General features: G+C 44.4%; 1 protein-coding gene across 1 annotated transcript in view; it reads left to right on the top strand.

Moving 5' to 3' along the window:
* Positions 1-5,502: 5,502 nt before the first annotated feature.
* The window catches only part of gpc1b (glypican 1b), a 118,141-nt gene continuing 101,378 nt past the window's right edge, over positions 5,503-22,265 (top strand). The window contains exons 1-2 of the mRNA XM_080440727.1: positions 5,503-5,635; positions 5,785-6,378. Coding sequence (XP_080296853.1) covers positions 6,207-6,378 — 172 coding nt within the window. The 5' untranslated portion in view covers positions 5,503-5,635; positions 5,785-6,206. The remainder of the gene's footprint in view (positions 5,636-5,784; positions 6,379-22,265) is intronic.

Below are 22,265 nucleotides of genomic sequence, written 5' to 3'. Positions count from 1 at the left end.
TAAGATATTGCCTGCATGTGTATCCCTAGGGTTGACTGTCTCGCCTGTTTCTCTACTGAGGTAGTTTAGCCCAATTTCTTTGAACGAACTCACATAGCTATTGTATCTTTTATTTTATTTATTTATTTTTTGATGTTTCCGTCTCCTTTGGTCCGAATAGCTCCCTTAGCTCTGGCTGTGTGCCTGATTACTTTAAACATGCTGTTGTTCAGTCACTCTTAAAAAAAGCTTAGCCTTGACCCACTACTTCCCAGTGACTATATAAAAAAAGGTCTGAAATCAGCAATGATACCTTTTGATACACAGTACTAAAGCTCATCTTTTGTTAAATAACAGTAAAGAGTGCAATAACCCTCTGTACTTTGCACTATGCACTTTCATTGATATTATACCAGTTTTTATTGTTTGAGTGTTTTAGGTTGTCGTTGTTTTTATTGTATTGGAGCTTCCGAGCGTACACTTTTTTTTGCGTTGTACCTAAAACCAGTGCATCTAAGTGAGAATAAAGTGAATCTGAATCTGGATCTCATCTGGGGGTTTCAAATGATATCCTTATTACTGCTGACACTGGCGAGTGTTTAGTTCTGTTGCTGCTTGACCTAAGTGCAGCTTTTGACACAATCGACCACTGCACTCTCCTTAGAAGGCTTCAGCAATGGGTGCTCTTAAATGGGTATGCTCTTGACTTGGCATGCCACCTATTATGAGGTTTCTGTGGCTATTGATGATTATGTCTCTTCATCTTCTCCGTTGACTTGTGGTGTGCCCCAAGGTCCACTTCTTGACCCTATTCTTTCCTCCCTGTACACATTTCCCCCTAGTGTCTTAATTGGTCATCTCAAGTGTATTTATTATAATTGTTGATACACAACTGAAGTGGCCACACTTTACATTTCATAATTTCTGCGTCCCCTGGGTGCTGTGAGATTTCCCAGGTCTACCGACCATGGCCTTCTGGCTGTCCCAAAATCTAGGCTAAAAACTGAGCCTTTGCTGGTTTAGTTTCCAGTTCCCACTCTCTCTAGAACATCACCATCTTCCCATAGCTATAAAAGATGCAGAGTCAGTGGAATGTGTTAAGAAGCTTTTAAGAACTATCTGGTTTCCGAAGCACTTTGTTTTTAATGTGTATTTGCCTTCTGTGCAGTTTTAATGTCTTTATATCATCAATTTGTAACGTTCTGTTTCCTTCTTTACTGATGTAATGTTTTCATTGTGCAGCACCTTTTATCTTATTTCAAAATCTGCTTTGTAAATAAAGTTCACTTACATTATTGCACATACTGTACTCATGCAAACGCATGCAAATACAAATAAATGCATATAAACATGCACACACTCACACATATGCATACTATATAACACAGATAGATATGCATAGATATTAATGCACACACATGTGCATGTACGTACGCTCGCTCGCATGCATGCATACACACAAAATGAAGATATTCACATGCAAAGTTGCACAATCTCATGCAAACACACTCGTGCATACACGCACGCACTCACTCACGCACACACACACACTCATGCAAACATACAAATACATACACATACAAGACATGCAGACACAGACACACGCACACACGCACAATGGGGCCACTTAGCCTCGTTAACTAACCTCTGGCCACATGTGCTGAGCTCTGGCAGACCATACCCCCCATGGCAATAGAACAGTGAGGAGCATGATGGGAACCAAAGCGAGACTGTGGTCTGCATCTGGTGTGTGGCACACAGTTAGTCACATCTCACCCTTAGCAGAGTCTCTACGTGGACACAGTGCATTGAGTGCAAGGTTTGCTTAAGCAATCATTTGCGACAAACAAGGAACGTGTGCTCGTGGCATTCTGACGGGAATAAGTCGCAATTAACATTAATGTTCGCTCAGTGCCCCATTTCACGGGCTGAAATTGTACCGCTATTTGACAGTTTTGATACGCGTGTGCGGCCGCTCTCTGTGTTTGTACTGATCCAGTCATGCGGACTGGACTAATTACAGGTTGGCTGATGTGTTCATAAACAATATCTGCCTCCTTAAATAAAATGATGAGGAGACAGGAAATGAATGGAAATCCGTGCCATGTGGCTTTCTCATACTTTTCTCCCTCCCATGCTGTTTCTCTGATGAAGGCCGGGTTATTACAGGCACCGCATGCTAGGGTCCATGTGTCACAGGGCTGATGCGCTGTGGCACCTTTGTCCCGGAGCATGCCACCAAAGTCTCCCCACAGCATTGGCAGCGCCACGCGGCCCCCACTGGTTGCTCCATCGCCCACGTCAGCTGTTGCATGACGAAAGGGATAAATGCTTTGTGCAAGAGTTCATTCCACAATCATACTGCATATACAGGACTTTATACAGTGGCAGCTCACATCAGCTCAATAATGTAATGAGATTTAGAGGCCATGAAAGTACTTGTTTTTGTGTGTCTTTCTGTGTGTCCAGACAGGGGCTTGGACCGCTGCCAGGCTGTGCTTTGACCTCAGTTTCAACAAGTGCCCTCTTGGCTGGATAAAAGTACTGAGACCAGGTTGCAGAACACAAAGTGCTTCCAAGCAGGCCCCAAAACATCACAAATACAAACCCAGGAAGCTCCTTGAATGCTAAAAAAAGTTAAACAGTACTTAGGGCTAGAAGAATTTGCTCCTTGGAGCACAGGTCTCCGCCAGGCCAGGTAGCTTATTGTGGTCCAGCAAAGTTTGGAATCCATTCACAGATGGAAATGGCAGTGGCTTGGGTATAGGCTAAAACGGGAATCTTCCTGTTATAGTGGGCCTTGGCCTAGTGGGAATGTGTGTGCAAAGTTTCACAGCAATCGGACGCTGCGTTCATGATTTAAGGCATTGAAGATTCCAAAGTTGAGCCCAAACTTTGGAATATAAAACATCGGATCCATCTTGATCACCTAACTATAGAGATAATGTGTACTGATCTGCGTGATGTTTGGGCAAAATCTCTAGGAGTAACATCAAAAAATGTGTCATGTAAAAATCGGCCTCCTGGTGGCACTATAACAAGACGATTTGAAAGATTTGGTGTGGAGGTTCTTCATTTGCCTATACTTGGAGTGTGCGTTCAAAGTTTCTCACCGATCGGTCCAGCGGTGCTTGTGGCATTTCGTACAAAATGGGCCCCTCCCACAAACTTTGAAAGCCAATCGTAGTCAATCGGAATGGATTCAGAAAAATCTGACATACATCTACAATTTGGGTGAGGTTTGGACAAAATCAGTAGAAGCAGTAGTAAAAAGTAAAAAAAAACGCAACATGGCGGAAAACTTGGCTTATTAGGGGAGTTGCGTAACGATACCAAGGAATCTCTTGAAAGGAAGGGACGCGCTGGACGCCAGGGATGCGCCATGGCGCTCGATGAAATACATGCCAGTGAATGGAGCCGGCTGGACCAGCTCATGAACAAACACTATTTCTGAACGATTGCGACCTTTGCCATATAATCGGTTCAGAAATATAAAAGAAGACGTATCACAGGTTGTTTTCTAATCACTTGCTTTTCGATGTGCACACTGTATCATTTTATTGAGGCATCTAAACAGCGGCAGGTATATCGTTTCTGGCTTGGAGGTATCGCAAGATTTGGTTGCCTTGCCAGACAGGAAATGGTGGACAGTCTTGCGATACTTTGGCCGTTCAGAAACTACTTTGAGCTCCTTACCTCTATAAAATTATACAGTGTACACATCGAAAAGCAACACAGCAGAAAACAATGTGTGATATGTCTTCTTTTATTTTCCTGGACCGAGTATTTTATAAAGGTCTTAATCGTTCAGAAATAGTGTTTGTTCATAAGCTGTCCAGCCGGCTCACATAGACTCCAATGTTATTTCACCGAACTTCCGGTATGAGTCTGCCACCCAATGGGACGAATGGAATTGCTGGATAGAGAAAATGACGTTGGTATCCCTTCCTTCTAAAAAAGCTTCCTTGAATCACACAAGGAATCCAAGGGAAAAAAAGAAACGTTTGCCCAATTATGTACTGTATAGATCTGACACAAGGACACAAGGACGTGGGCGGATGTGGACGTGCACAGATAGATAGACACAAGGACACACCAGTGCTCTTCTGGAGATTTGACCCGTTTAGTGCCATGACTTAAACACTAGTCCTGGTATGTAATATTGTGAGGGGGAAAGTGAAATGGCTGCAAAATTATTGATAAGTCACATTATTGGTGTTACACAAGTCTTATAGGCTCTCATTTTTTCAATGAGAGCATTTTCATCACTTTCCTTTTCATCACTTCTGGAGGTACTGTATGAGGTTTGCACTCAACAACACCAAGGATAGCAACACCCTGGCCTCAAAAGGACAGGATATACGGCGGATAGAGACCATATACAGCACTTTTTACGATGTTATTACCAGAGTTGTAGAGCAGAGATTCTTCACAAAAAGCAGAGGTGAGAAGATATTTACAGTAGTCTGCTAAAAATTAAGAACAGCTGCTCAGAGGTGACAGATGCACTGCATTGTTAAAGAGTCTGGAACACATTAAAATACATGGACCTCAAACTTACATAACCATATAAAGAGTCATTCTGCCCAAAAGTTATAGAAAGAAAAAGATAAATGTGTATCAAGCTGAAAAAGGTGATAACAAACACACATTAACACACACACACACACACACACACACACACACACACACACACACACACACACACACACACACACACACACACACACACACACACACACACACACACACACACACACACACACACACAATGAAGATATTCACATGGACAGGTAAACTGTAAACTGCACTGCACTGGGCAGGTAGCAGCTTGTCGGCTGGTTTAATTGCATGTCGAGGAGTGATGGCGCATGCACATGTACAGTGGCTGCTGATTGGATGTCAGGCACCTAACAGCGGGCCGTGATTGGCGGGCAAGAACCTGAGGTCAGAGACACGCCCCTGTCCACCTGTGACATCTGGCCTGTAGTCATCAAGATGTCAGGTCACATAGTGTGCATTCTTTCACCCAGAGTCAGACCCAGCTCACAGACTGGACCACAATATTGTCTATTCTACAGTAGAATAGAAAAGACAGAACATAACACATTCCTATTCATTAAGGCCCATCCATTTGGACAGGGTTAGAAAAAAAGAGACTTATTCTAAAACAATGTGAAGAAAAACATTAATTTAAAAAAAATACATAATACAAAATATGTATATTTAAAGTCTGGGGAAAACTTCATGTGGAAGCTGAGCTTTCCTGCAGTAGCTCCCTCTCCCTGCCTATACCTCTCTTCCTCTCCCTCCCTCAATCCATCTATCTCTCCCCCTCTCACTATCTCTCCCTCCCTCCCTCCCTCCCTCTCTCTCCCTCTCTCTCTCTCTCTCTCTCTCTCTCTCTCTCTCTCTCTACCCATTCCCCTCTCTCGTTCTCTCTCTCTCCCTTCCCCTCTCCCTCCGTCTCTCTCTCTCTCTCTCTCTCCGCCTCCTCCTCCTCCTCCTCATTCCACCGAATGGCAGAGCTGGGACAGCATCGTCCCGTCGTGCGGTAGACAGACCTGAACAGAACCTGGAGGGGCTTCTAGCTGCTGTTCTAAAGACCAGTGCGCCCCCTTAAAGCGATCCCGGGAGCAGAGCTGTCATTGCCGGGGTAGGCATGCGACAGAACACCATAGACAGCAATCCAGACAGCACGGCGTCAGCCCTAATGCTATTTTTGCACTTGAGTTGAATTATTTTTGGTCAATGTGTGTAAGTAACCCATATCTCCTTTTTCCCCTCTGTTGCTTTCCTGTATAGGTAAAAGCCATTCAATTAAAACCCTCAACGGACGGGACCACCACCTTTTATTAAGACCCCCGGCGCGCAGATCAAGAGAGGCCACCGGTTTATTTGGGACACAATTCAACGCTCGGAATAAACGGGAGCAGTGATCTGATCTGTGTGCGTGTGCGTGTGTATGTACTGTGTGTGTGTGCGGCTGACACTCCGTGCGCGGACACCCACCACCAGACCGATCACCGAAGGGAACCGGGGGAGAGAGAACTGTCCGATAAGGATAGTTAACGGTCAACGACATCATCATCATCACAGTATACGGGCTACTGTCTGAAGGGACAGCACAGCCAGTGGGTGGAAAGCTGTTTAAGGACTCGAGCTTTCCTTCATCGGACGGGATTTTAGCAGTTAGTTTGGGCTGATCATTAAGCTTCACACACAGGATGGATGCCTACTTGCTCCAAACGGCTCTGGTTCTGTGCGCACTGGCGGCGGCGACACCGGCCGTTAACGGGGACAAGGGGACGAGCAAAGCCCGGAGCTGTTCGGATATCAGACAGTTTTACAGCGGTAAAGGATTTCCTCTGGAAGGCGTCCCACAGACTGAGATCTCAGGTAAGCAAGACAAGAGGCTGAATGTTGTGTTTTCACATTGCGTGTCCGTGGTGGTGTGTTGCTGTGTGTGCGCACACTCCACTCATACTGCTGGACCCAATAGGCTCTATAAGAAGAAATTCACAGGTGTTTCCAATGGTACTAATGAAGGTTCTGTTCCATTCTTGGTCAAACAGAGTCAGGGTGCTGATGTTGTGTCATGCTGGCTCACGAAACACTCTGCTACACCAGTGGGTCTAAAATTGGGGTTCAGGGAGTCCCTGAACCCCAATTTTAGACCCTGACAGGGACCCTAATGGTTCCTTGAGGGGGTGCCAAATAGTCCCTTACGGGTGTGTAACTCTGAGAGTGTACAAATTGAACCAATTGGACCCTTTCGGGTCCACTTGTACACTCAGAGTTATGGTGAGTCGTGGAAATTAAAAAAGTCTGAGAACCTCTGTGCTACTTTAAACGGAACAGAGTCTTCATTAGTATCATTGGTAACACCTGTGAAGGAAGTGATACTATTATGGCTGCTGTGCATGGAGCCTATCCAAGACTGTATGTCTGCCCCAACGTTGCACCTGCAACATCAGATTCCAGATAGAACCAGCTGGTGTGAAGTAACTAAGTACGTTTACTCAAGTACTGTACTTAAGTACAATTTTTTTTACTTTCCTGGTGTATTTCCAATTTTCAGTACTTTCCATCAGTTTAGTTTTCATGAAACATTTAATTGATGTGCTCTATTTGAGTGGTGGGCTGTATTTCCTTATGTATCAACTTTCCAGACAAGAGCTCATGTGGAGCTACTGTAGATCTTTTAAGACCCCTTTGAAAAAAAAATGAAGAGATGATATAGATCAGCAGTTCTCAAACTTTTAAATTTCAAGGACCCCCATAACTCTGAGAATTATGGGGGTCCTGTCCTACAGTCCTGAGACTCTCAGAGTTACATACCTGTAAGGGTCCATTTGGAATCCCCTCAAGGAACCCTGAGGGTCCCTGGACCGCACTTTGAGAACCACTGACATAGATGGTATGGATATAGCCTATGACAGCTTTTGTCCCTATCAAACAGTTTGTGTCTTTAAAACTCTCATGCCTGAATGTACCTATACTGGCCATTCCTCGTTATTTCTTTCACTCTTTTTTTTATTCAGCTAAGATATTCTATAAGCTGCCGCCTTCCTTTCCTGTTTTTTTCTTCTTATTTTTTTTCTCTCTAAATGTCTGTTATTTCCAAGGTCTCCCTTGGAAATGAACAGGCGGTCACTTGACCACGCGGCGTAACCGTGCAAATATGATGTTGCATACTGTGTGCCATGGTCTGATGTCAGAGGGGGCTTTTCATAGACGCAGTCACAAGCCAGTCTGCAGCTCAGATGATTACATATGTGCCTTCCCTGGAATTCCGTGCACAGCCCTCGCACATGTACATACACAAACCATACACACACACACACACACACACACATGCACCCACCACCCACACACACACACACACACACACACACACACACACACACACACACACACACACACACACACACACACACACACACACACACACACACACACACACACACACACACACACACACATGCCCCCACCACCACACACACACACACACACACACACACACACACACACACACACACACACACACACACACACACACACACACACACGCTTGCAGGTCTACAGTTACAGTATAGTACATACGTTAACAAGGAGTGAGACCATGACCATGCATATTTACAGAACCACTCGCCTAGACACAGCTGAAAGGGAAATAATGGTCGATTTAAGACTGCACATAATGTTATTCCTATATATATGTAGGCTATGCCAGCGTATAGAGAACGTTAGCATTCTTCAAAAATGACTCGTCGTGGAAACAAAACTCCTTAATCGAAGGCCTATGATGTGAAATCAGTGTTTGCATTTTTTTGTTTGAATTTTAATGACAACTATCAATTCCAGTTCAGGGAACCATGTCCCCCAGAACATATTCCAGTCACCACATGTTTCCATAATTTCCCAGTTTCAAGGAATATAATGTTATAGTGTTTGCCAAGGTGAAAGGGCAGGATAAACTCTGTATACTCTCCTATCGCCAGTATAATTTGTTTGATGATTTTAAAGGCCAGAATTCAGTGGTATTTATTCACCTGATCTAATTGAGTTAAAACACTAAAACAAATATTTTTTCTGTGGTTCCCAGCATGCTTATAACTGTACCCATTCATGTGTAACCACTTGGATTCAAACCAGGGCCTCCTGCATTGGAAACTTAAACATCTATAGCTAACCCAAAGGGGAATCCCCCCTCAAGAGTGACTTCCAGTGCAAAAGACATAGATCCTTCCCAGCGATTACACTGATAGGAAATGAGCGAGCTTATATGATTTGAGGGTGGGACAGTAATGTGATGAAACTGTTAGCTAGTGTCACTACGCCATACATCATAAGCTAGAGAGGGCCTTGAAGTAATGGGACACTCCTAATCAAGTTGATTAACCATACAGTATAAATCAATTGACAGAATTAGCGCCAGTGCTGGTCCCCTTCGACAACCCTCTTTCTTCCAAACGTCTGTAATCCATAAAGCGTCGAGGAACAGATCTGTCTCTGTCGTGACACCAGCGCTATTCCTCCCGTTTCAATCAATGGCATGCAGTGCACTCAAGTCTCAGGTCAATGCTTGCCAATGCCTGTTAGGAAAAGAGAAAGCCCAGAGACAGACAAGACAGGGGAGACAGATGGAGAAATGAAAGAAAATCAAGAGAGAGATGAGCGACGCAGGTAAAGCGATGACAGAGAGGCAGGGAGGGTCAAAAGGAGATAAGAGAGAGAGAGAAAGAATGTTGAAGAAAAAAAAAAGGTGCAAGAACTCAGAAACACTTTGTTGCCCGTAAGTACAAAAACACACAGGAATTTGTTTTGGTCAACGTGCAAGAACATGAAACATAGGACAAAAACTATGTATGAGAAAATGAACAATGTGCAACTGCAATTTGTATGACATGCGGGACTGGCCATTAATGACAGCCAGAAAGTACAAGTAATGTAATACAAGGCTAATGGTCTAAAACAGTGGTTCTTCTCAAACTTTTTCATGTCAAGGACCCCCAAAATGATATGTATTTTGCCGCGGACCCCCGTCTCAAAATATTTTGTATCAGGAGGACCCCCAGAAGCAAAGATTTTAGTTAAAAATGTTCGCTTAAAAAATATATATATATCAAAGGTTTGCACAAAAAAAATTAAAATAAATAAAATAGTAGATCTACAAGCTCATAGCGCGGCACTCGGTGCCGCGCTATGAGCTTGTAGATCTGCTATTTTTGAATAGCCAAAGTATAAAAGGTCAAAGTGGTTCGAATTATTGCGATGCTACTGTATATTAACACATTTTGCTGGGGACCCCTTGGTATCCCCCCCAAGGACCCTGAGAGTCCCCGGACCCCACTTTGAGAACCAACGGTCTAAAAGCCCCTGACATCGTCGTTCTTAGAGCTCTCTAGGACTGAAAACGAAATTAGAAAATGAGAGCAGGGGGGGGGGTGTCATGTATTATAGAGGAAGGGTCATGGGGTTACCAAAATCGGTAGGGTTCATTCTGCAATCTGTCCCATTAGGTTATGAGATATCTTGGGTGCAAAGTTGACATTTTTGCCAGAGGTTGCCGCTTGAGGCCACGCCATGGGGTCGCCCAAATGTTTATGGTTCATCCTCTAGGGGAGCATGAAAGCACTCAGGAAGTTACATGGCAATCAAACCATTATATTTTGAGATAGCTTGCGTGCAAGTGAACATTTTGGCCCATGGGTGGCACTAGAGGAAAAGACACAGGTTTACCAAAAATCTGTTTAGTGTTCATTCTCCGGGGAGCCTGAACGTGCACAGCATATTCCATAGATATCCGAGATATTTTTGTTTGGCATCAAAGTGGTGGGCAGATGGACAGAAAGGTAGAGCCTACACACTAAAGCAGGTAAAAGATACGTTTTTATTAGCTGACAACGTTTCGATCGGTTGTGGATCTTCTTCAGGTCATCGAAAATGCACACCGGTGTGCATTTTCACATGACCTGAACGGATCGAAACCTTGTCAGCTAATAAATAAGTATTTTTTATCTGCTTTGGTGTGCAGGGCAGGCTCTACCTTTTTGAACTGAAGCCTCTCTAGCCCAGCACCCACCAGTCGATGTGCGTTACCTAAGTTCCCTTTCAGACGGACAGAAAGACCAATGGATAGACACACAGACATTGCCATACATAGAGCCCCACCACTAGTATTTCCATCATATATCCATCTGGTGCATAACAGAGTAGAGAGGAGAGGGGGGGACCAGGCTATGTACTGTATTGGTAATATTTCTTTCTCCCATGTCTCTTCTTGGCTCGTGGACATAAATAACCGCTCATACGCTGCAGTCTGGCACATTAAACACCTCTGTAAAATATGAAAGCTTAATTTATCGCTCCAAATTATGAGCCACCTGAACGGTGAGGATGATTCTTGACATTATGTGGACGGGGAACATTTCCCGCTGTGAGACGCCAGCTCTCGATCAGGCTAATGTATCTTGGCTGGGCCCAACTCAAGGTCATGCGCTGACCCCCTTCCACACGGATGCTGTGTGGGTGGGAGAACATGCAGGGCAGTGGCTGCATCCAAATTCTACAACGGGTTCTAGAGCCCTTGTTTTTAACCACTTAAATAAATCCTTTACTGTATACTTGGTTGAACGGGGAACCCAGGGGTCTATACTTGGTCCCCTCCTTGGTACCCTCTACACCAAGTCTCTGTCAAAAAACACAGATCTACAAGCTCACAACACGTCGCGACACGACACATTGTGAGCTTCTAGATCTGCTATTTTTGCTGAATGTTTGACTTTTATGACATGCCCAGAATGTGGACGCTATAGGGTTCATGCAGTTAAGCTATGACACAGTTCATTGCACATTGAACGCACTTGATGCACTTTTGTCATGTTTTCCCTTTTGGGGGGAAAACAGTAAAAACAAGACTGGGTCAAAGCCAGAGTATTTGGTCGGGTGGATTTGCGGGAAATTTGTTCATGGGATAATAATTGACAGTGTCTCTGATGAGAATTCCTGGACAGTGGCGTGTCCAGACTTTTTTCACTGGGCTGGACCAAGTGCGGCACATGCAGGGGGGGGGGGGTCAAGTATGAGTGCCCACACACAGACTCATGTACGCATACACATTAATGCAGGAGAACACATATCGAATGACATTAATTACCATTTTTGTATTCTCTACCCATATATAAGCCTCAATTTAATTACTAACATTACAGTGTCTTACATTCCTGTATTTAAAGTTTAATTTAAAAGGTAAATACGCTTAAAAATGGCAACACAATAGAGTGGCACCATAGAGCACCGAAGTCCTGACGTCACTGCCAGTAGAGGGCGCTTTCCGCAGGTTCATGGCTTCACTTTTTGTATTGATATCCTCATTGGGGAATCTTAAATCGCTTCATATAAGAACTGTGTTCCAAAAATAAACACACCACCCTGGCGTTTTTACTCATATGGATATGAAGCATCGACTGAAGGTGTAAATGTACACATTTACCCAAAGAGTAACACAATATAAACACTAGGTCACAAGTCAAACAACTCAAAGAGCAAAGAGATTTTCCATGAACGTGGCTGCTGCTGTGGGGACAGTGATTTCAGACCCGGAAGAAGTAGTTCTTAAGACTTTGAATGCAGAATTAATTCCATTTTCGCCAGAAACAGGCTGTATCAAATATGAATGAACATCATAAACGATGCAGAGCCACCCCCTGACAAAAACACCAGGGTGGGTGTGTTTATGTTTGGAACAGAGTTCTTATATGACGTGATTTAAGATTCCCATGGGGATTTCAACACAAAAAATAAAGCCACGAACCCGTGGAACAGTGCCCTCTAGTGGCAGTGACGTCAGACTTCGGTGCTCTATACACTTATTTGGATGCATTCGTAAATATGTTCGAATTTACACCAATTTCAGAGCGCTCTGGTGCTGCCTTCGTAGTGCTCTAATATCAATTAATTACTATTTATTAGTAGTTGATTTATAAGTCATTTTCAATATTTATCTTTTGAAATGCATTAAATGAATGTTAATTTATCCCATGTGTAAACATGATTATGTACACATGTTTTGTTACACGCATATGCGTGTTGAATACTCTAGTCCTGCAGAGTACCAAAGAAGCCACAACCATCGCTATTTGCAATGACTTTGTCTGACCGTCATTGTTGACAGAAAGATTCAGATGCTCGGAAACCAGGCTTTCAGTTTTCAGAGCGGTCAGTCAGAGTGGTCAGTCAGAGTGGTCAGTCTGCGCTCTCAGAGTACTGTATATTTCTGAATCCAAAATATGTGTAATAGGGTGGCACCTGGGGTGGCCATATGAATCCAGGGGTGCCTGTGCCACCCCCTAGACACGCCACTGTTCCTGGATATAAAATATTCATCTGCAATTGTCTGTAGTGATCCCAGTAATATCACACACACACACACACACGCACGCACGCACGCACGCACGCACGCACGCACGCACGCACGCACACGCACGCACACTGCATGCGTGAACATGCGCACACATTTTTCTCTGTTTCTTAGTCAGAAAACATGGTTAGTGGTGATTATTTCTTACCGTGGCTTTGATCGTGTGTAATTCACAATGTGTGATATGTACTCTTTGTAGTGGAGCAATTGCTTCGATTGCTTCATTGGACACGTGCCAGTGACATGCATGCACACATGCATTCTCTCTCTCTCCCCCCCGCCCCCCCCCTGCCATTGCTGGGAAAGTCCATCACGAAATCTGACTCAACGACCCCATAGAGGTGTGTCTGGAGCGTGCCATAGCTGGTAACGTCGGCCGCGTATCGACAAGATCGTCCGACATCCGACTAAATTAGATCTTTGGATGCAAATAATGCTCTAGACAAGGAGCATTGCTCCTTGCAATGCTTGCCTTAGTGAAACATATATTCCCCTATCTGAGACCCGTTGTCATAATTCACTGTGCCTTTATTTGACATTTCTTATTGAGAGATGAAACAATCCCAGCTGTATACTGCTTGCATCTGGACCCGTCCTCTTTTTACTGCATGGATCACTTTCCCCGGAGGAAAAGGCTACGAGGGAGGGAAGGACAGCAGTTGAGGCTGAAGACGAAGAGTCTGTTGTCACTGTGTTGAGACAGTGTTTACCAGAACATGGGAACCGTATCGATAGAACAGAAATAACGAGTGGTGTGTCAGTAATCAAGTAATCACAAGCTGATTGATGCTCTCGGAACGAGTGTAATGGCCCCTTGCTTTGGCCCTGCGAGATGTGATCATTTTTTTGGCTACAGATTTTTTGTCAGTGTTTACCGCGACGCAGTGATTGATTTTCGCGCGCCTCATCCGTCTCCTCCCCGCGCTGCCCCCTCCCTGTCCCACCCCGTCATTACAGCCATGATGACTTAACGATCTGTTTGTCTTTGAGGGGGATGACATTCTTCATTTATCTCTCTGATGATCATCTCCGAAACATACTGTAGAGAGAGACAGAGGGAGAGGGAGAGAGAGAGAGAGAGATTAGAGAAGAGATACGAGCCCATGTTTGATAGAGTAACTATCTGTGGATGAGTTTTGTATGCGCAGTGTGAAGTTACTGTGCAACCACAAGACAAGCTCATACCCTGGACCTCTCTGTACCGCGCCTGGTAACACTTTGGTAAATCACATTGCCTTTCCCATGCGGTATCAGTGTTGTTGTTGATTGCTGGTTGCTATACTGTAGGCAAGGACCATGAATTTCTCTCTCTCTCTCTCTCTCCCTCTCTCTCTCTCTCTTGCACTGAAGTGTCATCTCTAACCAGTGTTTGGCTAATGATACAGTGGGTTTGCCGCTACGGGTTTTAGGCCTGCTAGGAACTGTTGTCAGCTAAAGACTGCCCTGTGGCTGGAAACATGGGCTGATCGGTCCCACACACTGAAAACTATGGGAACATTCTGAGTGCAAGCAGCATGAATGAGAGCACGGGTTATTATGTGCATGTTCTGATTTGTGCTAATGGTAGCGTTGCATAGCTTCAACATTTGGTGTGGGCACGGCTGTGGGTGTGCATTCTGCGGGTGTGTGCGCGCGCGTGTGTGTGTGTGTGTATGTTTGGTGATGGTTTGCGTGTGTTCAAGGTTTTATTACAGATGTATACTGTATGTAAATACTGACCATTAACAAGTGCGCATGCACAGACACACACACACGCACACGCACGCACCCACCTATACTCGCCCATGCAGCCACAGAGACGCATGCACTGTAGATAATCTCTCTGGGTGGCTCAATGTCACCTCTTTGACTGAGGCTAATGGTATGATAATGGCTGCTCGTGTGTCTGCGACCCCCTGCGCCTCTCTCTGCAGACAGAGGTTAAACACAGATAGTAAGAACCAGTGCCAGCACATTTCCCCGGAGGCCATCTGAGACAAACCTAGTACAACAACATAGGCTACTGCAGAAATATATTCCCCACAAAAATACACCATGGGGTCAATACTAAATAACCCCCTGTCTGTCTTTAGGACGGACGGGATCCCGTTGCACACAAATGGACGGGCCCCGCCCCCTCCTGTGCATATCGTCTCTGTCGGTGGAAAGTAACCCATTATGTCCAAAACTGTTACTTTTCAGGATTCAAATTCAAAAATAGCAAAAGTAGCAGATCTACAAACTCGTGGATCTGCTACTTTTGATGCGTTTGTGTGACGCTGTAGTTTGATCAAGTAGGGCGTTCATTTAACCCATTAAGACCTGAAGCCGATTCTACAAATGTCTTCTAAATCCCAACTGTTTTCTGAAAAAACGTATGTTTCTATATCAGTGGTTCTCAAACTTTTTCATGTCAAGGACCCCCAAAATTATATGAATTTGGCCGCCAGTTCCATGGACCCCCAGAAGCAAAGATTTGAGTTAAAAATGTTCGCTTTAAAAGAATATATATTAAAAGATCTGCACACATTTTCACGATTTTTCAAAAATAGCAGATCTACAAGCTCATAGCGCTATGAGCTTGTAGATCTGCTATTTTTGAATATCCAATGTGTAAAATAATGCTTTTTTGTTCAAATTAAAAAATGACATAATGCGTTCCCGGTCTTAAAGGGTTAAAAAAAAACACAAAAAGTTAGAATATGGAGATGAGAGGTTTCTGCCCGATATACTGTAACAGCAATTACCATGTGTTTTGAGCTAAGCCCTGGCGTTGTTGTCGTTGCTGTGTGGTCACTACTATTCTGGGCAGTCATCATCGCTGTAGACCGTTATATCTCAGCTTATGTCCTGTGCAGAGCCAGAGCTGCCAAACTGATGTGTCGGTTTGGCTGATATATATCAGCCGTTATTTGACGTTTTTGGACGACATCGGCACAACAGGCGAATTTTTGCAACCTGTGTGTCCTGATCTTTAACCATTTTCTACCTGCCGTCCATGTTTTGGGCGTGTCATTCATTATAGGAGATCAGACAGGTTGTGAGCTCGTAGATTTTATTTTGGGGGGGCTTACCAAAAAGTAATTTGTGTTTATTTATTTATTTGGTTGGTGCCTTGCATGGTTTCCTCCGCCATTTCTGTATGAATGTGTGTGTGAATGGGTGAATGTAATGCACAATCATTGTAAAGTGCCTTGGATAAAGGTGCTATATAAATGCACCATCTACCATATGGGCACAAAATGGGCATGCCCATATATGGGCATATACTGATGACATCAGGGATCTCCATATATGGGCATAAAAGGGACAAGGACTGCCAGATACAGAGACGTCCATATATGGGTATATCGGTGCAACGTAGGTGTGAGGGCCCGCATAGTGGCCCTGACTCTAGTAATATAAATGTTCTCAAACTATTGGTCAAAATATCGGTAAACGGCGGTCTCTCTAAAATGGGGATCGGCATTGCATGGTCACACAAACGTGGTATCGGTCGGGCTCTAGTGCTGTGCCCAGCTCTCCATACAACAGTAACAGTAGTCCACCTCTCTTGAGGAGCAATAGAAAAAAAGGCTCCCGCTGCTGGTGAGAGTGAATGGCTCTCATTACCTGACTCAGAGATAAGAGGAGCCCGGGCTCATTTGAAGGTTAATGTCGGCATATGGGCCCATGAGTGACTGACGGCCCTATTCATCTGGCTCCTGCCCCCGCACACACGCGGGATAAAAGCAACAGTTATTTCTGTCTCGCTGTCTGCCCTGGCTTATAAATCCACGACAGTTAAAAGCCACCATAGCTGTCCTGACGGTCCCGTTTTTCTTGTGTCGCACATGTGCACGCAGCGTATTTTTATGTGCATGTGCGGATGTGAGTGCGTCTGTGTACTCGTGTTTTGCCTACCAACTGAACGTGCTGGACTTGTTAAAGTGCTGAAGTCAGTATAAGAAGCCTCTTGAAGCATTAAGCCGTAATGGGCTGCAGAGAGCATGAAACAGACCACACTGACTTTGATGTTCACCAGAGGGAGAGAGACAGAGAGAGAAAGAGAGAGAGAGAGAGGGAGGAAGGAAGGAGGGAGATGATCGAGAGTACTGAGTACTGCTGACTGGTCTTTGGACCCTGCCAGACCCCGTGATGGTCGAAATGCTCGGACGGGCAAGAGAGAAGAACATTACGATGAAGGGAGTTCAGAGAATAAAATAGATCCATTTCAACCTTTTCTCTTTCGGCATGCCCAATTTTTAAAGAGTTATTATACCCGGGAATTGTAAGCAAAGTGGAAATTCAGACCGGGCCGAAATCTGTCCAGACATGTTCAGTTAGTCGCTAGCTCTGGAGCGCTGTGTGAACAAGATCATATGCAGAGACAAAGCCTTCGATAAATGGGATGCACTCACTCACCGCTCTGTTGATGGTCCAAAGCACAAGACTTGAAAGCAATCAAGCAATTTCGCAGGCTTTTGTGTCTGGCAAGAGAGGCATCGAAGGTCTGAGAAACATTTCCCCCTGTTTTGTTCTCGCTGTTTCCAGTTCTTACAGTTTAGGAAAAAGTACCATTTTCTAGCCACAGTCTGCAACACTGGTTCTGGGAGCAGGAATTAGGATTGATGCAAATGCCATCTTGTCTTGTAAGATTTGCTAACTGCAAATGACCACTGGGCCAATTTGGGTCAATTTGGTTCTTTACACACCGGGGGGCAGTGTTGCCAGATTCTGTGAGAGAAACAAGCAACCAGGTCTAAGAAAACCAGCCCAAAAGAAGCGACTATGGGCCACATGAGCACTTTAACACACGCATCAGCTATTTGAAAATAGCAGATCTACAAGCTGTGTAAAGCAAGTGTTTTGTGTGTAAAGCAAGTATTTTGCATCACAACTATTCATGTACGGTAGTTTGATGTGTCATTCATACAGGTTGATGCCTTTTTTCACTGTGAAAAATCGACCTTGTTCCGAATAAAAGATTGCTTTGCGTTATCACCGCCTTATTCACATTCTGTGTGGATGTTCTTATGACACAAACAACAACTAGAAGAAAATCTAAATGAATTGCATGAAGAGAACGCCTGCAGCGTGTAAGGACCGTAAGATTTAAAGCTGCAATCCATAAATATTTCTTTTATTGAATAACATTTTATTTTTAACCAATCCGTATGGTGGAGTATGTTGATACAATTATAACTAAAACATCTGTGGTGGTTGTAGTGGTCTCTCCCTGCTCATCTATTGAGACATTTAGACCCGGGCAGGACCACTAGTGGTTGACATTGTAGTAGAGTGACCCCCAAAAGGGAGTTTCCGCCTTAGCTCGGCACAGTTCAGTTCTCACACGGGAGACCTCGGGGGTTGGAGTCCCGGGTATAGGACATAAATCTTACGGAGTGCAGCTTTAAAATACATGTGAGGATTTTTATTGCGTTTTGCAAAGGTTTCCTGTCTCTTCTCTGATCACCCCAGACTTCAGCCCCTGTTATCCCTCTGTCTCTCTCTCACACACACACACACACACACACACACACACACACACACAAGCACGCGCAAGCACACACACAGATTACAGTGTAGGTAGTTGCCTTTCTCTCCACAGGGGGTTGCTGTGTGTGTGTGTGTGTGTGTGTGTGTGTGTGTGTGTGTGTGTGTGTGTGTGTGTGTGTGTGTGTGTGTGTGTGTGTGTGTGTGTGTGTGTGTGTGTGTGTGTGTGTGTGTGTGTGTGTGTGTGTGTGTGTGTGTGTGTGTGTGTGTGTGTGTGTGTGTGCACGCGCGCGCGGCTCTGCAGCTCTTCTTTTGTCTCGAGGAATTGCTTCTGTCAAACCTAGAATTATTCCCCCATCACAGCAAGACTCCTCTCAGATCTACTTTGCCGCGCGTGTGTGTGTGTGTGCGCCTGACTGTGTGTGTCACAGATGTGACTTCTAAAGCAGTAGCAGGGATGACATAAACCATCTTCCTCTCGCCCTGCTGTCACTGTGTGTGATGTGTGGCAGGCATGTGTGAATGTGCATGTGTGTGTGTGTGCGTGGGTGGTTGTGCATGTGTGTGCACGTCATGGTACTGCAGGCAGTCCCAGCTGTTGTGGATCATGTCACCTCTAGCAGTGGCGTCTGTAGACAAGGTGAGTATTTGAAGTGACAGGGAATCAGTATTAGCTCCCTGTGTGGCTGTTCTCTTGCATTATACAGCAGTGCTCACTGCTCTGCTCGCCGCCGCCCCCCACTGCCTGGCAGATGGCGCGGGTCCACACCAACCACCAACCATAACCAAGTGCAGGACCCCGCTATGAATTTTACACTGCGACGCCCTACCATGCGCACACCGAAGCGTGCTAGATATACACGATGACAAACTTTGCTGCCTGCACTTGTAGATATACGATGCCTGATTTATACTTAGTTGCGCGCCGGTGTCGCGCACCAAAAATAGCACGTCTGCTATTTTCGGTGTGCAACACCGGCTTGGAAGTGAGTATAACTCTAGGGAGGCTGTTTGCTAGCTGGGGTACGATAAATCCCCTACGGGACATCTTGAGGCTATGGCAATACTCCCTGCAAGTCCACAGGGATGGACACACACACACACACACACGCGCACACGCACGCGCACGCGCACACACACACACACACACACACACACACACACAGACATGCCCACATGCAAACAAATACACACACACACACACACACACACACACACACACACACACACACACACACACACACACACACACACACACACACACACACACACACACACACACACACACACACACACACACACACACACACACACACATACATACATACATGCCCACATGCAGACATGCCCACATGCAAACAAATACACACACAGGCACACGGGCACATTCATATACAGACAAACAAACACACACTGTCGCACTGGGACTGTAACTTTATCCTTGGTCTTACATTGAAAACAAATTCACACACACACACACACACACACACACACACACACACACACACACACACACACACACACACACACACACACACACACACACACACACACACACACACAACCTAGGAGGATATCCTCTGCTTGAGTCAGCTCCTGGGATCCCAAGTCGTAAAGAGAAAAAAAAACAGGAGGCGAGCTGATGGAGAGATAGGTACGGTATATCCCTAGGGGTTTTGAGTCACTGTTGAGTCCCAAAAAATGTGTCTCCTGCTACAACACATACAATACAGTGTACACACACTGTAGCTAGCTGGCAGGCCACTCACTACACAGTACACACCTCAATAAACAATCATTTCTGTTCTCCTCCGCTCACCATGGGCCCTTATTTTTGGCAGCGACTTCTTATTAACAGCACTCGATTGCCGACGTCCTCAGAGAGGGTAGATGCATCCAGATGTCTGTGTGTGTGTAATTGAGGCCAATATTGCAGGCATTCCGAGTGGCTTGAGACTCCCCCAGTCTCCGGCGAATACCTCCCATGTCTCCAGTCTACTCATGGAGTATCCCCCCTGAGGCGTTCACATTATCCTGCGTAATCTTTCCGAACTGGAACTACGCTCCTGCAATTAAGCCAAGGGAACAGTGTCTCCGCAACTACTGTCTCCCTCGACCCCGAGACATCATTTCACAAACAGGCAGCGCGCTATTTGACTTTTTAATTTGCTGCTTTTGCCATAGCTCATGAATTTTTATTCTTGACGTAATTTTTCCTTATTAACTCGGCATTCACAAGTCCCTGTGGACCCTAAATAATCAAGACACGATCTCACATCAATTCACATTATCTTTCTTTACCTCTCTCTCTCGCTCTCTCTCTCTCTCTCTCTCTCTCTCTCTCTCTCTCTCTCTGTCTCTTGTCCCCCCACATTAACCATCTCTTTCTGCTTGTCTACCTACACTGTGATTTGAAATATACTTACAGTAACTGCCATAAATACATATTTCAAGGAAGAAAAGGGAACGCCGTTCAGTTCAGTAATTTGCTAAATTTGCAGTTGTAGTTTCCTTTTCCTTCATTATTTTTTATTTTAGTAGAAGAACCATCCTATTTATCTGTTGAATTTACACAATAATATCCTAAATACACAAACCATATAATATATACATGCATATAATGGACCCCTTACATTGTGCAAAGATAATCTTTGTTTTGAGTTCTTTAAGCCAAATGTAATGTCTGGTTGTGTTAACATTATGTAATGCTGAACAATATGATTCTAAGTTAATAATAATAATAAATATAGCTGCAAGCAGCAATAATACAGGGCCAGTGAATGCAGAAAGAAAAAAGAAAGAAGCAATGATAAGTAATATGCACAATAAGCCATAGAAACATAGAAGACTGAACTTGAGAGAAAGAAGACCATGCGATTAACAAATGAGCATTTTAAACCCTCACTAACCCTAACCTCAGTAAAACAACGCCTAAGTCTATCCTCAAGAAACACTATGTGTAAACCCAAGAATGCCATATCATGATCACCTCAATACATTGCCAGGGACAGGGATCGTACCAGCGACCCACGGACTCACAGGCTGCCTCTCTTCTCATTGAGCTAGATATATGGCCTCCCTGACAGTGTCTGTTGACATCTATAATTATTTTCTTCCATTATGTGTCCCGAACTACTCTAGATAACTGGTTCACAAACCATTTAGCAATAAAGATTTTTTTTGTCTCCTCAGAACGAACTAGTGAAAGTAGCCGATCTACAAGATAGATGTGTTCCTCATGAGTCAAGGCACATGTGTAAGCAGGTTTAATGGCTGTCGGCCAAACGAGGCATGACTTTTGCCTGTTTAAAGTTTGCATTTTCAAAAAATCGCTATAGCGCCCCCCTTTGACCAATTGGAGTAAGATTGGTTTCGGTGACATTTGGAATGACCATCTACATTACCGCAAAGTTTAAAAGAAATGTGAGTCTGCATGTATGTGTTATGGGCAGATGAATAATTGTCATAAAACTGCAATATTAATTGGCTCATTAAAGCCTAATTTTTTCACTTAGAAAAAATCCGCTCCCTATTTTATGTCGGCATAGGTCCAAAGTTCATGTGTAAAACGTTTCGTGCAAATTGCTCAAAAATCCCAGGATTCCATAGATTTTAACTGTTTTTCATATAATTCAAAATGGTGGGAGATCTAAAGGTCAGAGGTCAAAAGCCAGAGTGTGAAAGTTGTTCATCATGAGTAGACGCATGTGTGTATGGAAGTTTTATTGCTGTAGGTCAAACAGGGCATGAGTTGTACCTGTTCAAAGTTGGCATTTTCAATTGAGTGCTATAGCGCCACCTTTTGACGAAAGATTGTGAGATTTATTTCTTGATAGTTTTTCATGACCATCTATCATATGGCAGAGTTTCGTAAAAAGCGTATGCACGGTTCAGCCAGAACTGCGAA

This window comes from Gymnoscopelus braueri, assembly GCF_963280865.1.
Source record: "Gymnoscopelus braueri genome assembly, chromosome: 10".
Classification (NCBI taxonomy): domain Eukaryota; kingdom Metazoa; phylum Chordata; class Actinopteri; order Myctophiformes; family Myctophidae; genus Gymnoscopelus; species Gymnoscopelus braueri.
This window is presented reverse-complemented; position numbering and strand designations above follow the sequence as displayed.